Here is a 15,907-nt window from a genome sequence, read left to right as displayed (position 1 = left end):
ACACACACACACACACACACACACACACACACACACACACACACACACACACACACACACACACACACACACACACACACACACACACACACACACACACACACACACACACACACACACACACACACACACACACCGGACGGTGATGTCATGTGTCCAACCAGCCCTTGCCTTGAGGATGTCGAGGACGTGATCCGGAGGCTCCGCCAGCACACAAGACGCCTAGAGGGGCGGAAAGCATGCCGAGGCCAGCTTGGAGGAGAACCATCCTGTTGCCCTCAATAGCCTGATATCGAGCGTGGAGGCAAGGTCATGGCGTGCATGGTGAACATTTTCAACGAGGCGAACACAAATGCCTAATCGATTGTCTGCGGGCTGATATTGCTCACACGCTCACCCGCTTTTTTGTTCGGGCGTGTTCTGTAATGATGTGACACGTTTGCTTTAGTGTTATTATCGTGTGTTCTAATAAACTTCATAAGTAGCGAACGCTTGGGCGACTCATTCTCTCATTTTAATGGCTATATATGCGGCGAGTGGCGAAAAACAGAAAAGGGTTCGTTGTCGCACAGTTGTGTTCGTCAACAAGAAAGTATGATACACGATGATTTGTCGAGTCTGGAAATAATGACAGTTTCGGTTCTGGAATGAATAGTTTAGCGGGACTATCTTTTGCTTTATTTTTTGAGCCTTTTTATGAACAGTTTCACTGGTTTCACTGGCTTTATTTTCTCGTCAGAGATCGTGCGCAGTTGATTTTAAAATAAAACTAAGATTTATAACTAAAATAGTTAACTGCAGGGTAATTATGAAACAATGAATACTACAAATAATACTTTATTACTATATATCTGGCATCAAGTAATGCTTGAAAAATCCACCGTGAATTATCTTAATGTTGGTGTTGTTATTTATTTTTCTTTTTGCAGCCGCTTCTGGCTGTCAATCCAATCCAGCTCCTGTTTCCCCACAACTTTCTCTGCGTTATCCATGATACTGTTGGTTTAGAGTAGCAGAACATTTTTGGCGACGATGAGTAATTTAAAACTTCTTGATGCAGGCAGTGTAATGTCCAAAATGGTTTTGTAATGCTGCTTTAAGGTTAAAACCCACAAAATGTGGTTATCTTAGGCAAATAACGTGGAGACGTTTCGCTGAACGGCATGGCTGTCAAGGAGGTCAGGGAGACCCGATCAAGTAAGTTGTTTTTGGTTTGTTTTGGGGCTTAGGAATGGCTGATTTATCAGTATTTAATAGATACGAATATAGTGTTATTGCAGTGCTGACCTGTATGTCTACTAAAGCACAGTGTGACCTTATCTTTGAAGCGTGATCTCTATCTCGTGAGCTTATTATGTGATGGTAAGTGGGCGTTTCATCGTTTGTCTTTACCAGATTTCTTCTCGTTTCTTTCGAGAATTCTCGAAGATTTTTTCCCCCACTTGGTTGCACCCAACATATATCTGCTAGACCGTTGTAACTGAAAAGTTTGTAACTTACTTTTGCTTTAGGGGTCTTGTCCTGTTCCACTTAACCGCGAGCCGTGCCAACCTTCACATGTATTTCACTGACTGGCGTGCGTGTAAAAATAGTAATTCTAGTTGGAAGCACGGTTTTCTTAATATGTTCTTGGGCAGTCGAGTGTCTGGTTCGTTCCTGGGATTTCTTTTTCCTGGTGTCTCTAATTTGAGCACCTTGCATTTTGTTGCAGCACTTTTTTTTTCGCAAATGCTAACGCGGTAGCGTTAACGCTTCCGTTCAGCGGGAAATCCGGTGGTTTTGTAGTAGCTTTCCGCGATGGGAGCGAAAAATCATGGGCGTACTTCTGGAAGGTGATAGTTGGCAGGTGAAATGGCCGGACATGATTGGGTGGCGAGGCTGTGGACGCCAGGACACCACATTAGATGGCCGAGTTGGCTCGAGCTCGCGCACGGTGAGGTGGGAATCGAACCTGGGACGCTTGGGTCCCATGTCTCATTACCCTTAAGCCACGCAGGAATGTTCATCGTGCTTGGTTAAAGCAAAGCTTTATATCTGTGGAGGGCGGCCTTTCACAGTGTGCAGTTATGACTGTATGCTGACCAGTATGTGTGAGATAAGGGCAGTGAAAGTCAAAGGATTAGTCAAATGATTAAGCAGTGCATGCACACGGACAAAGGACTGAAGGGAAGCTGCAGATGGGAGCCATTGGTGGTGTCGCATCCTACTCTTAAAATCGGGGCTTCACACATAGTATGTTTGAGATAATAGAGGTAAGTACAATTTAAAGGGTTAGTTAAGTGTGTAACTCTGTGCATGCATACAAAGAACAGAAGTGAAGCTGCAGATGGGAGCCATTAGCACTGGTGCGTAATACTCTTAAAATCCGGGCTTAAGTTTCCTCCCCAATTTTTTCACCTGCTTTGAGTCCTTTTATCATTTTTGGGGCCTTCAGTTTGGCCACAGTAGAACCAAGTAAGTCACAAGTTGTGCTCTATAAAACTTGCAATGGATCTCGCATACCTTTTGGTGGAACATGGTGTGGGCATACGTTATTGCTGAGTAAGTTCATATGTTTTGTTTGGTTGGCATGAAAGGACTCATAGTTTTATATAGCACTGTTATTTGAATGTTTGCATTTTGATTATTTTTTTTTGTTGAATATAACAATTGTTCCATTGGAACTTAACTCCTCCGGTGTGCATTTTTGATCTCAGCAGAATAATAGATTTCACTTCTCTTTTGAGTCAGTCAGTACTGTGTACAAACATGCACATAGGCTGAATTGTTAGCATAGAGTGTGTTTTAGCATGTTTGTTTTGCAGAAAAGAAATGGTAACATTAGCATGTGGTAGCTGTATAAGATATGGCCCACAAAAAAACCCTGAATCTTTTCTTTGAAAGTACCTGTGTGGCAATTAATCATGCCATACCCCCACACCCATAACTTTTTTTTTTTTTGGTAGCAAGTGTTTGGCTTAGGTTGCAAAGATGCCTGTGTATTTTTTCCAATAATGAAGTCTACTCCAAAAGTGTGGCAATTTTTGTGCCGTTATAAGTGGCTAATTCCAAAGCGTTTACACCATGAAGCCTCATAATTACATCTCTAAAAAAATGGCAGATTGCGCACCTCTGTTGCGTTAACAAGCCTACATGAAGCTAGCGTAAAAGCCTGTGTTCCTTTGTTGTTTTAAAGTGTATAACGCAATTCTGCCATTATGTTAAAATATTTGTGGCCCCTTAATATGTTATGGATTTTCAAGAATCACCAAAAGTCAATTTCTACTCATAAAACTGATTAGGCTAGCAATAAATCTGTTCATAATGGCACAGTATACTTTGTAGATAAAGCAGGAGACGAAAAGAGAAATGCAACACTTAAGCTGTGTCGCAACTGCAGTTTCGTTCACTGATTAGAAGTAATAAAGATATGGGTTCTTGGAAAGATATCGCATCATTTGTTAATATGTGAAAAACGGGCACATCTTATCGTGTGCCATAAGACACACTGATCATATATATCCAGTTAACATTTCGCATTCAGGAACACCAGCTGTTAGACTATCATGCATGTGATCGGAATATGGCCTGTACTATGTGGCCAATTTTATGGAAGGCACGAAGACCGCGTCCTTTCACAACTGTGGAGTGGCTAGTGCTGCAATTCACCAAAGCTTTCTCTGTAACATGGAAGCAGTCCTGATGTATGTTGTCATGCAGGAACTAAACTTTGAGGTCTAAAAATCAAGATTCGACTTCACCTGGTAATTTCTCAATGAATCACGCTCACATACCAGCTGTCAGATTTTTTTTTTTTTGTCAGTCAGTGAGTTTTTTCCAGTAATCAGTGCCAACTCTTGTGCTGCTTTTGCTTTCATTGTTTTGCTGACACAAACTGTGCTTAAGGACACTGATAAGTATTTTGTATTCACTGTTATATTTGGGTCTCGTGGCATAAAATAATGATAGATATTTGCTAAGAGGTCTTTCTTGAGCAATTCATCAGTTAGAGCATGCTTGCATTGTAGTCATGTAAAATGCTTTGCTTGTTCTGGATAGGTCAGTGATATTCCATAAATATTTAGTTCAACCAACCATTCACTGATACCATTGCAGGCTGAAGCCATGCAATCCGTTATTTTAATTTGTGTTGTTGGCACCGTGATTTAACAGAGTACTTTTTTTTCCCCCTCTGTGCTGTCAGAATGGGATAGCCCCTTGCTGAAGGGTGAAGGGAAGCGTCAGCCCATCATCTTGCAGCAAAGTGTCACAATAATGGCCTACATGGACAAAGACAACCGCTCAGTGACACAGCCGGGCACGCAGCAGACTGGCTCTTTCCTGGACTCCTTTGTTCCTGGCCACTCCAGGGACCTGCCCATTCTAATTGGAGCTGCTATGGGTCAGATTTTTGCTTTTTTTTTTCCCTTGTGTTGACAGTATTGCACTTTTTAGGAATGCAGGGCTACTTGTAATGTAGAAGTGCATTCAAGTCTCTTGAATCGTATTTTTGCCCACCTTTGCATTCACATCACGTTTGCACTTAACCTGGATGAGTGTAAAGCTCATTTGCATGGGATCAATGTCCCATTGACTTGAGTAATGACCACCGTTAGCTTTAAAAAGATCCACCACATTTTGTTCTCAACCACGTCATTATATCAGTACATACATGGTGACATGTCCTGGCATACGTCTTTATTTGTGGGTGGCCAGATAGCTGTGGTATTCAGGTGAGCGTGTGTATGTTAGAAGATTGGCTTTTCCTGAGCACATGTATCATATTGTTACAGCCACAAAGTTAAATGCAAAAAAACCTGCTGTTTGGTTTTCCTTTGTGTTTCAAACGCACATCAAAGCATAACTGGGCTAAAAGGGAGGCCACGAGACAGAACACTATGATCAGATATTGCACAATCCTGAATGAAAGCATAGAATCATCTTTAAATATCAGAGCTGCAGTGGTCACATGATTAGCTGATCTTTGGCACCTGCCTTCTGTGGCCATGGATAAGTATCAAAAGTGTCTAATGCGAGGTTGCAGGGGAGGAGGACAGAAAAAGCAGTTGCTGTGGAAGAAACAGAGGTTACAAAACAAGATTATGGAGGGATCATAGCCTGATGTTTCGAAAACTGTGGTGAGGCTAAAGTTTGAAGTGATAGACTGATTGCTGTTTTGTGTTGCTTGTAGTCGTATCTACACCACCTTGTTTTTGTTGGTTTAGTTGTTCAAATACATCACAGGCTGCAGCAGCAGTATTACATATGAGGGGGTTGTCTGAGAAATGGAGAGAGAAGCGAATTGGACATTGTCATAGTAAATGAAACTACCAGTTAGTGTTCCATTGATAAGCAATGGTTTGGGGTCTCTCTATGAGCCCTTTTATGCATCAAGTATTCAACAGCACATGTTATACAACCTCAAAGAAGGACTGCATGTAGCAAGCGCGTTTATCCTTACAAAAAACTCACTTTATGAATTATGTGACCTGTGGTCGCATGCTGGACATTGTTGTCACAGCTCGCATTGCAGGAATAGGTGACAATTGTCACATTGTCTGGATGATTAGTACGAGTGCGCTTTGCTTGCAGGGGGATGTTTTTATGAGGATAAGCACCATCTTCTCCGTGGCTATAAGAACTGAATGTGCAGAAATTTTGCAGGTATGCCTTCAATAGTTTATTTTACACTTCAGATATTGTTACTTCATTGCAATCCACAAGTTGTGTATAATTACACTGAGGTGCACTTTTTTTTTTTTCTTTTCAGGATTGTGCCAGCTGTTAGTGTTGCCCGAATCCTTAAATTGCAGGGTTGTAACCTCTTAATCAAGGAATACATCGTAGAGTCTGCTTCTGGTGCATTTGCCCCGTGAAGTGTGTCTAAGCACGCAGCTCATTTTTTGCGAATGTGCAGTACTCCCCGTTTTGACTATTCCCACCTATAGAAACTAGTGTGTGTGTCAAATAACTCTAGTTTTGATCACTTATTTGCTGTAGGTAGTACATATGTCATATGTCTTTGATGAGAATTGCAAAGTGTGCACCATGCTTCAGCGTTGCACCGGGCTTCAAGGTGTATCGCACAATGAGGACCATGGGAGGAGGGAAAGAATTTGATCTTTTATTTTATGGAAACCTAAATGAGAACGATGATTGCTTATGCATTGCAATATCTAGTCACTGCAGGAACTTGCATGTAAGGCAAGTTACGAGTTATTTGAATGGGACGTATTATAAATGTTTAATGAATGAAGCGATTGAATGATGCCCTCATAGTTTATGATGAATAAATAGCACTACAGACTAGGACGAAGATCAAGAAGCAAACAGGATGGGCGCTGACTCGCAACTGAAGTTTATTGAAAATACACACAGTATAAATATCCAAGCCAAGCCGCTAAACAAAAAACCAAGTCATAATGACCCAGCACACATACCACGTTCAGGAAACCCAACCTCATTATCTGTTAAAGCGATTGAAGGTTCACTAACACATTTTTCACCTAATCGCATGATATGCCTTTCCTCAATGATTTCCTGGTTAATCTGTGCCGGATGGGCATCCAAAATACCTGTTTGTGTTAGAAAAGGATGGCAGCCATCACACCCCTTACAATGTGCAACCAGATTAGAGCCTTTACCAATCTCTAATGATCTCTTGTGCTCTCGTAACCGAACATTAATACACCTGCCTGTTTGACCCACATACACTTTATCACAAGATAGCGGAATCCTGTATATCACTCCTGCTTTACATGGAACATAGGAAAACTCATGCTTCACCTGACAAGTGTTTCTTTCCCGGACTTTTTTCGCTGCTTTGTTCTTAACTATGCTGCACATGTTTAACAGTTTATTTGGTGCTGAGAAAACCACATTAACGTCAAACCTTCTGGCTACATTTTTCAAATTGTGTGATAGACTATGCACATATGGCAGGGCCACATATCTTTTTGTATCTCTCTGTCCAGCCCTCTCTGGCTCCCGTGAACCTGCGCACGACTGTTTTACTTTATTGATCGGTTTATCACATGTTCTTAATATGACGTGAACGGGAAATTCTGCGTTCGCTAGCCTAGATAGTTGTTCATTAAAGCTGGTGTTATGGATCATCTGTCAAAAGGTTAGAGGTGCAGATTTTAATGAAGCTATCGAAGAAAAATTAATTACACTCAATGCAGGATGTTGATGACAGGCATGTACAAATGTAATCATATTCATCACTAAGCTCACTTTCTCCGTTCTGCTATTCTATGGTTCAGCAGTGTGGTGGACAATGAATTGATCTTGTTTTGTGTTGCTTGTTTGATGACAGGTGCTGTGGGGCTCATTGTGATAATCTTGGCCGTTGTCGTGGTCTGGCACTGCTGCTCAAAAAAGACAAGTAACGACAAAGCTTACGGTAAGTGTGATGTGTAAAACGCATTATGCATAACTGGGAAACCAGGGGTACATTCTGATATCCTAGCAATTTACCATGTTTACGCGATTCTGACCACCCCCTTTTTTTTCACGATTGCGGTGCTGAAAGGGAGGGGAGATCGTTAGATTTGAAAAATTTGAAATACACCCACCCACCCCTTTCCGCAGTTTCAGGTCCGATACCTGAACAAGACGGGCATGAGAAATAGCATTTTATTTGGCAAACATCTTTGGCAAACACGATGACATTCTGTGTGAACTTCAAGCTGAGGCAGCCCTCTTCAAACTCATCCCGACTTCTATTACGAATGTCGAGCAGCTGACACCAAACAAAACAAAGCAGGCTGCGAAGCCTGCAAAACCTTCCAAGCTGCGCCAAATGGCTACTACACGCTGATAAAAGTTATTGGGGTCACTTTCGCCCCGCTTTTGACGTTCTGTACCACCAGCTGTCATGTAGTGTAGGAACACAGCAACAAAAGAAGTAGGGGATCATGCCACGGACGCCTCACCACCTCAGGGCTCCAACGGCTCTAGCTCAACAAGGGGGGAATGTTTAGATTCATGTGCTAACCTTTTTCCAAATTTCTTTTTTGTGAATTAGAGGGGATGCTGAAAATAAAGAAGTGCTTATAATCAGGGAGTGCTTAGAATTGTGAAAGTACAGTAATTGTATGCAGTTTCTTGTCCATTTCTTTCCGAAAGCTTGAATTTGGGATCTCTAGACCTCATTTACTGCATTTTATGCATGTTTTATAATATTTCTTGAAGAGAAAAGGCAGTGTCAGTGAAGTTATTTGTATTTGCGCCATGATTTCAGTGCAACTGATGGCATCGTTTGTGACATCGCTACGCAAACCTTGATGCGGGATTTTTGGGCAAAATTTATTGTGACACAGAGGCAGCCATCTTGGCCCGTATCGACTAAGCAAAAGAAATGGGGCACTTGTTAAAATGCACTGTACAGAGGCATTGTAACCAAAGTGGTACGAATGTAGTGATTGTAGCTCATCCAGTAGTTCATGTGAGCGCCAGCTAGCTTGCTGGATATTTGCCGGGATTTGTAAACAGATGAAAGCCATAAAGTGTGACTCATGAGCTTTATAGCATTTAATACAATCTATATTGTACAAAATGATGACCTGCCACAATGGCTCACTGCCTTTGGTATTTGCCTGTTGATCTCAGAATTACGGGATTTAACTCACCTGTAGCGACCACATTTCATTGGAGGTGAAATGCAAAAACATCCGTGTGTTGTGCAATGCCATAATTAAAATTGATTACAATAGTATCCCTTGAAAATGGTCTTTCACATGTGGCAGATATCGTAGAAAGGTGCAAAAATGTGAGCAGAATACCCCAGTCAGTCGGGGAGGTTGCAGCCTGTGTTTATTCCGAGCGATAACCTTTCCTTTGAATTTGTAGGAACTTTTTTTGAAATCATAACATTTGAACTTGGTGCAATGCCTGTGAAATTGTTGCAGCAGTAAGTTAATCTATTTCCAGAGAGCAAAAAAACTTTGCCCAGTAAGACATTTGCTACAAATTCTTTTTCCTTCTTTCACTGTTCTGCTTCATTGCAGTTTTCATGAAACAGAACTAAACTTTCATGTTTGTTTAAATCAGACTGTATGAATCACATGCTTCGAAAAACCAATAGCAGTGCATGTTTTGTGTGCATATTCTTAGAGTGTTCAACTGATGCTTAAATACAGGGAAAGCCCAAATTGTAACCTCTCAAGCCATAACAAACTAGTGTCAGTGGAATGCACATTTCTTGAAATGTGGGCTTTCAAAGTTTAGAGCCATGGGTGGGAGGGTACCACACCTGCTCTAAGTGTTATTAACGCAATATCATTAATGGCCTTGATCTCCAGAAAACTCAGCGATGAGATTGTCAGCATTGCAAGCGAAAAATCGCAGGTATGCCTCTGGCAGATACATAGTAGTGGACAGATGACATGGCTGCATTCGTAGGTGCTGCCAACTCTGGCTTCACCTTTGCTATGAGAAAGTGAGATCTAAATCCAGCCTTCTAGTGTCTCTAGGCCACGCAGGCACTTTTGTGAAGCTTGGTTTAGAGGGGCTTTATATCGGTGTTAGGTGGTCCTTCATATAATGTGGCAGTTTACAACAGTATCAGGGGTGCAGCAGCTGCGCCTATTGCACCTTTTTGATACAGCGGCATATTTCTGCACCATAAGTGCGAACTTTGTTGAATTTGCGCCAAAATACGCTGAATACCCGCAAAAGTATGTCATGCTCAGGGACAACTTTCTGCGACCGTGATATGGCCAGTCACGACGTTTCACACTCTAGCGCGCGTCACTGGCCTTTTATTTTGAAATGGCGTCACGCCGTTCTAGCGCCTACTCATGCTTTCCTCTAGCATTCACATGCTTCCTCCACTGTGAGTATGCTGAACCGTTTGCGGTTTGAGGATGCTTCAACGCACGGGTCACAGTTCGTGCGGTGAAGCATCCCTTTAACGCAAAGGGGCCGTTTGTAACGAGGCACCACTGCTACTGCGTCGCACTGGTAAAAGGGCCGTCGTGGTGCTTGTGATTTTGGAGCAATACTTCAATGCTTTGTTTTAAGCGCCGCATGCTTTTAATGGATGTATCTAGTTTTTTTTTATGTGGCTTCTGGAAGTATTCTGTATTTCGTTGGACCATTCATGTGCAGCAAGGTTGTTATTTTGCGGTCTCGCCGATAGACTCTACTCACTTTCCCTTCATCAGGTAGTTTAGGAGATGCATCAGTTATGGCTTCTGTTGGTGATAATATAACTTGATATGTTAGACGTGAATTCTTTTTGTGAATTGGGAGGGGGGGGGGGGTTGGGGGGAACGCGCAGAAGCCCAGATTTTGAATTCCATAACACCATAGTGTAGCCCAAGACTGTCAAAATTAACGTTCACTAGTGCCGGAACATCGAAATACTGTAAAGTCTGCTGTGTGCATGAATATCCTGAATATCTGTGCCTAATATCCTGAGTCATCGCCCACCTCCCCTTAATCAAAATATCCAGTGAAAACCATAGTCATCACCAGCCTCTAGAAAGCGTATATCACCAACCGAGGGCGTGCTCGCTCATCACTTTTCTTTGCTTAGGACTTGCTTTTGTATCTGCTTTCGGTATTTGCCCTTTCGCCTTTGGTCACTATTTTTCTTTTTTTTTTTTTCTGTGTTTGCTTTTGAATCAGTATTGTATTTTTTGGTACTGCACTTGCTTTTGGGCACAGGCTGATAGCAGTCACGGCTTCGTATTAGGCTCTTGTGGAGCTGCCGTCGCGCGACACAAGGTGTGGATTTCGCAGACAGTAAAACATTGTTTTAAGAGTCTTGTGAGCAAGATCTCCGGATTGAGATTGTCAAACCGCGCTAGATGCAAAAAAGAAAAAAAAGCACATTCTGTAGCTTTTATTATTATTATTATTATTTTTTGCACCGCAAAGTTTGAAAAATAAACTTCCTTGATTTTATGGCTCACTCTTTTTTTGTGTGTGTGTGATACCATGCCTTGCGGTACAAAATGCTTATTTAAAGAAATAGCTGCACGTCGGATTCCTGAACGAAATATGCCAAGCGCCTGTGATAGGTGGCCCTTGTTAGATTTCCTTTGAACCACATCCATACAATCCAATATTCACATTTTTTTTTTGTCCCGAAGGTAAGGTTTCTTCCCTGTTTAATGGCTCCAAAATTTTAATTTATGCTACAAAGTGGAGGTGTTTTTTTCCCGTGAGCTGCTCCAAATACGGATTTTACTGCTCCGGAACTAAGATTTTGCTGCTCCAAAAATTGCTAAAAATCCTATTTCTGCTACTATTGCACCCCTGCAGTAGGCTAATGAGCATGTGTGGGATAATAGCGGCATATGTTAAAATGCCATGAGTAATAAAGCGAGTTGCAAGGTGCACATACTCGAATGAAAAAAGCAAGGGTCGCCAGCAAATGAGAGGCAGTAACATTATTGCGTCATACCTTTAAAGTCTGAGCTTTTGTGTCCCATCAATTCTTTTTTTTTTTTTTGTACCTACATTTTGCAGGTAAGATGTGGAAAGGGTTGCAAAAGTGAGAGGACTGAAAAACGGTTTTTAATAGAAATATGTACGGTCCCCTTTCTCCTGTGAGCACAAAGAACAGTTTGAGGTTTTCCATGACATTTTGAGCCTCATGATAAGAACCTTAACTGAGGATGAGTTCTTCATCGCGTTTCAGCATTTCAGGCAGTTTCATCTTACGATGCAAGAGACAATAGACACAAAATGCAGAAGCTCAATAGTTGTCTGGAGCCTTTTTCTGTATGTACGCCTCGGCGTGTTGGCATAGTGGTTAGGGCGCTTGATTACTGTGGTCAATGATGCGGAATCGAATCACGGCCGCGACGGCTGCTTTTCGTTGGTGACAAATAGCAAGGTGCCCACATGCTGTGCGATGTCAGTGCACGTTAAAGAACCCCAGGTGGTCGAAGTTTCCTCAGCCCTTCACTACGGTGTCTCTCATTGCCTGAGCAGCTTTGGGAGGTTAAAACTCATAACCCAACCCAACCAATCCCAAACCCCAACCCCAACCCCAGTCCAATCACAACCACAAAACATTGATAAGATGGCAGATGGCTAGTTTGTGTGTGAGCTTTATTCCTGCTTCTGGTGTTAAGCTCCACTTAGCTCGAAATAGGTCTATTTGCATGAGTGAATCATCTAGCTCTATACAACAATGGGTGAATTAGTATCAGTGGATAACATGACCTTGACTTCACTGCCAGCTCAGCAACTTATGAACTTAGTTTCCACCACAGCACACAACTAGCCAGCGAAAAGTTTGCATTAATGGAAAGAACAAATGCCCAAAAATATATCCTCAAAGAACTTGAAGCTTTTTTCTTTCTTTTTCAGTAAAATATTATCATCATCATCACCACCACAACAACAACAACAACAATAATAATAATAATAATAATAATAATAATAATAATAATAATAATAATAATAATAATAATAATAATAATAATACAGTATCAGAGGTCTCCTTTTTTTTCAATTGCTTCATTAACCTTTCTTTCTCCCCTTGCATTGCAGTTGTGGAAAACTTGAGCCGCAGTAGCAGCATATCAAGGCCACCAGCTGCAAGCATGGTGCAAAGGTAGGGGTCACTACTGAATATTAAATGAAACCCATTTTAGCACAGACCCCGCCGGGGTGGCGCAGTGGTTACGGCGCTCGACTACTGTTCCCAAGGACGCGGGATCGAATCCCGGCCTCGGCGGCCGCTTTTCGAAGGAGGCGAAAAGCAAGGCGCCCGTGTGCTGTGCGATGTCAGTGCACGTTAAAGAACCCCAGGTGGCCGAAATTTCCGGAGTCCTCCACTACGGCGTCTTTTATAGCCTGAGTCGCTTTGGGACGTTAAACCCCACAAACCAAACCAGACCAAACCAACCATTTTAGCACAGTACTTTTTTTAATACGACTGATTCCAGACCGCAATAGCGCAGTGGTTAGGGTGCTCAAGTGCTCTAACCAAGGATGCGGGATTGAATCCCGGTAGCAGCGGTTGCGTTTCAATGGAGGATGTCAGTGCAGGTTAAATTACCCCGGGTGGTCGAAATTTCTGGGGCCCTCCATTATGGCATCTCTTATGGCCTGAGTCGATTTAAGATGTTAAAACCCATAAATCAAACCAAGCCAATGCCACTTGTTCTTTGGGGCATCACGTCACACAAGCTGAGTTTCAGCTGCACAGCCTAAATTTCTGTACAGTCGAACCCGGATATATCGAACTCGAAGGGGATCGCGAAATAGTTCGATATATCGATAATTCGATATACAAAAATCGGCTTGTGATGGCACTTATGATGCCAAAAAACGATACCGTATTTGTCGCGTCAGCAACCCACTTGCACAATGAACCCACCCTGCACTTTTGCGCGGAGAATTTCAAAAAAAAAAAAAAAAAGCGTTAAGGCCAGCTCGCTCACATGCAAGCGATTGAGCGATCTCAGGGACGAGCGGCAGCAACAGAGCAAAAATTTTCAAACTTGTTGGAACTGCGTCCCTCTCGCTGCTCGAGCCACCGCGGCAGCTCTAAACTAGGTTTCTGTGTTGCCGCGGCAGAAATCGCGAGCGTTTTCGCTTGCATGTCGATGGCGCGCGTCACTCTGTTTCGGTTGTCTCATCCACAGCTCATTTTTTGGCACCGTGCCAAGATGCTGCGCAACGATAACGTCTGGGCGCGTTTATCTTTTGACAGCTCCTGCGGTGACAGGGAGCGAACTTGGCAGAGTGCCCGTGATGGCTTGATTGCACAAGTCTGGTTCGATTTATCACTCCGCGCTTGGGGCGGCCGTCATAATCGCAGCAGTTGACCGCGTGCTTTCGTTGATTCATACATGCAAAGATAACGACTCTCGCAAAAAGAAAAAAAAAAAAAAAAAAAAACTGCCGCTTCTTAACGTTCGAATAGCACAACGATAAGAAAGGATGACTCGCAAAAAAAAAAAAAAAGAGAGAGAGAGAGAGCTGCCGCTTTTTAACATCCGCAGGCACCATAGCCACCTCAGCCGCCGCGCGCGCAGAGGGTTTGCAACACATGCTGGAGAAAGCGTTGACGCCTGTCTGAAAACGGGCTGAGCTGGCTTGGCGCATGCGTAGCGCGTGCTGAAGGAGAGAGATAGCTTGGCAAAAGGACGGGCAAACTTCATGTGTTGGCGCGCGGAAAACGATAACTGCAGATGCGCGCGCCTTTGGGGAATGGGCGCGGCGCTGCCCAGACCAGCCGTCGCCGAACTGTCCCCTCTCATTCCTTCCGCACGTGGCTTGAAAACTGCATGCGGCAAACGGCCAAGGGTGGTGCGATCGTCTCTGGGGAAAGCACACTTTCCAGTGCGTGGTGCGGAGTTCGATATATCGAATGAGAATGACCGGTGAAATTAAGTTCGATATATGGCGTGGCTTTCCTATACTTTTACATGGGATTTTCAAGGGGATATTCCGCGAGTTCGATATAACCAAAATTCGATATATCCGGGTTCGACTGTATTATAGGATCCAGCTTGGTATGTCATCCTGCATTGTTTGTGCTGCAAATTTAGATGCAAAAGCAGTTTGAAGTTTGAGTGTCATATCAAGAAATGGCTGGAAAAACAAATTGGCCGATTCTTGTGCACAGGACTGTCCTGGCGTGAAGTCTAGTGCTGTGATGTACTTTATTGCTAACATACGCATGCAAGGGCTAGTAGGTCAAAATTGGCAATCAGTGCAAAAATACAAAGGAAAGAGCAAAGAAGAAAGTTTTGTGCAGGACAAAGTTCTAGGAGCACATGAGCAAGCATCAAGTAGCAACCGTGACCATTGGCATCACTTAATGCACACCTAATTTCAGCGCATGTTTCAAGCATAGTCAGGCATACCACTGTTTGTGTTCTTATGAGGGATGCCCAGAAATTAGTGGTCCTTAAACTTTTTTCTCATTCATTTTTTATCATTCTCATGATAATGCTGGGAAACCTCCGAAGTTGACCAAATAGTACCTCCTGTGTATGTGGGTGTATTTTCACCGCAGTCGCATGAATGGCATCGTCATACAGGTGGATAAACGTGGTAGTGTTGTCGTGTGCGTATTATTCATAAACTGCCATATTATGTGAAAGACCACCTAGCACAGATATATAAAGGCCCAGTTTAACGAAGCCATATGAACAAGCCTGTATGGCCTTGGAATAGCATGTCTCACTCGGGATCCAAGGGACCCGGAGGGTTCGATTTCCATTTTAAGGAGCATACCAAGTTAGCAGCTGCTCGTGACTTACGGGCGACCATCTCTGGCTGGCCTTCTAACCTGCCAACTACCACCTGCCAGGGATCTATGCTCCTGATTTTTTTCGTTCACATCATCGACAACTTCGGTGTCAGTGTCAAATGCTGGCTTTTCTGGAGAATGGGGCCTTTAAGGGGGGATACGGCTCTTTGAGACAAAAAAATCATGAAAAAAATTGATTTTTGAAACTGACATTTTCGGAGTCTGTAGCTATTATTCTTTTAATTCGCCAGGTTTTATATCTCGCGGTGCAGTATTTGGGCCACAGAATCAATTTATAGCATTACTGTCAGCTGAAATCTGCGCAAAAACGTTTTTTTCCGAGGCGCTTAGGTCGTTTTCTACACGCGCGATCGCAGCCATCTTGGTCTCGTTGGAAAGAGCGACTTTTCTTTTCCCATTTCCCGCCACAAGTGCCTCCGCCGGCTTACTGGTGACGTTGAAATCCGAGCATAAAAAAAGTCCAAATGCGCGGTTCTATTCGTCGAGCTAGCACACGTGATTAAAAAGCGCGCTGTGATTGGTCGCGCAAAGTTCCCATCGTCTGCTCCTCCGCAGGCGACGCGTCTTTCCTTGTTCAGTCGTAGGGTTGTGACGAGTGCTGCACGATGTCGGAAGCAACGCCGAAGTTTGCCACGAGTCACAAGGTTGGCAAAAAGAAGAAACGATCGGCCTACAACT

At 43.1% G+C, this 15,907-nt stretch overlaps 1 protein-coding gene across 2 annotated transcripts in view; it reads left to right on the top strand.

Moving 5' to 3' along the window:
* Window positions 1-934: 934 nt before the first annotated feature.
* The window catches only part of LOC146202245 (uncharacterized), a 63,794-nt gene continuing 48,821 nt past the window's right edge, over window positions 935-15,907 (top strand). The window contains exons 1-4 of one of the 2 annotated variants that reach the window (XM_084588044.1): window positions 935-1,197; window positions 4,184-4,381; window positions 7,298-7,384; window positions 12,493-12,556. In XM_084588044.1, coding sequence (XP_084444170.1) covers window positions 1,164-1,197; window positions 4,184-4,381; window positions 7,298-7,384; window positions 12,493-12,556 — 383 coding nt within the window. In that variant the 5' untranslated portion in view covers window positions 935-1,163. The remainder of the gene's footprint in view (window positions 1,198-4,183; window positions 4,382-7,297; window positions 7,385-12,492; window positions 12,557-15,907) is intronic. The other variant, XM_084588043.1, reaches the window with a different exon arrangement.

The sequence above is a fragment of the Amblyomma maculatum genome, chromosome 1, assembly GCF_055883805.1.
Source record: "Amblyomma maculatum isolate TAMU_Amacu chromosome 1, ASM5588380v1, whole genome shotgun sequence".
NCBI lineage: Eukaryota > Metazoa > Arthropoda > Arachnida > Ixodida > Ixodidae > Amblyomma > Amblyomma maculatum.
The sequence above is the reverse complement of the archived record's forward strand: the minus strand, read 5'-3'. Positions and strand labels throughout refer to the sequence as shown.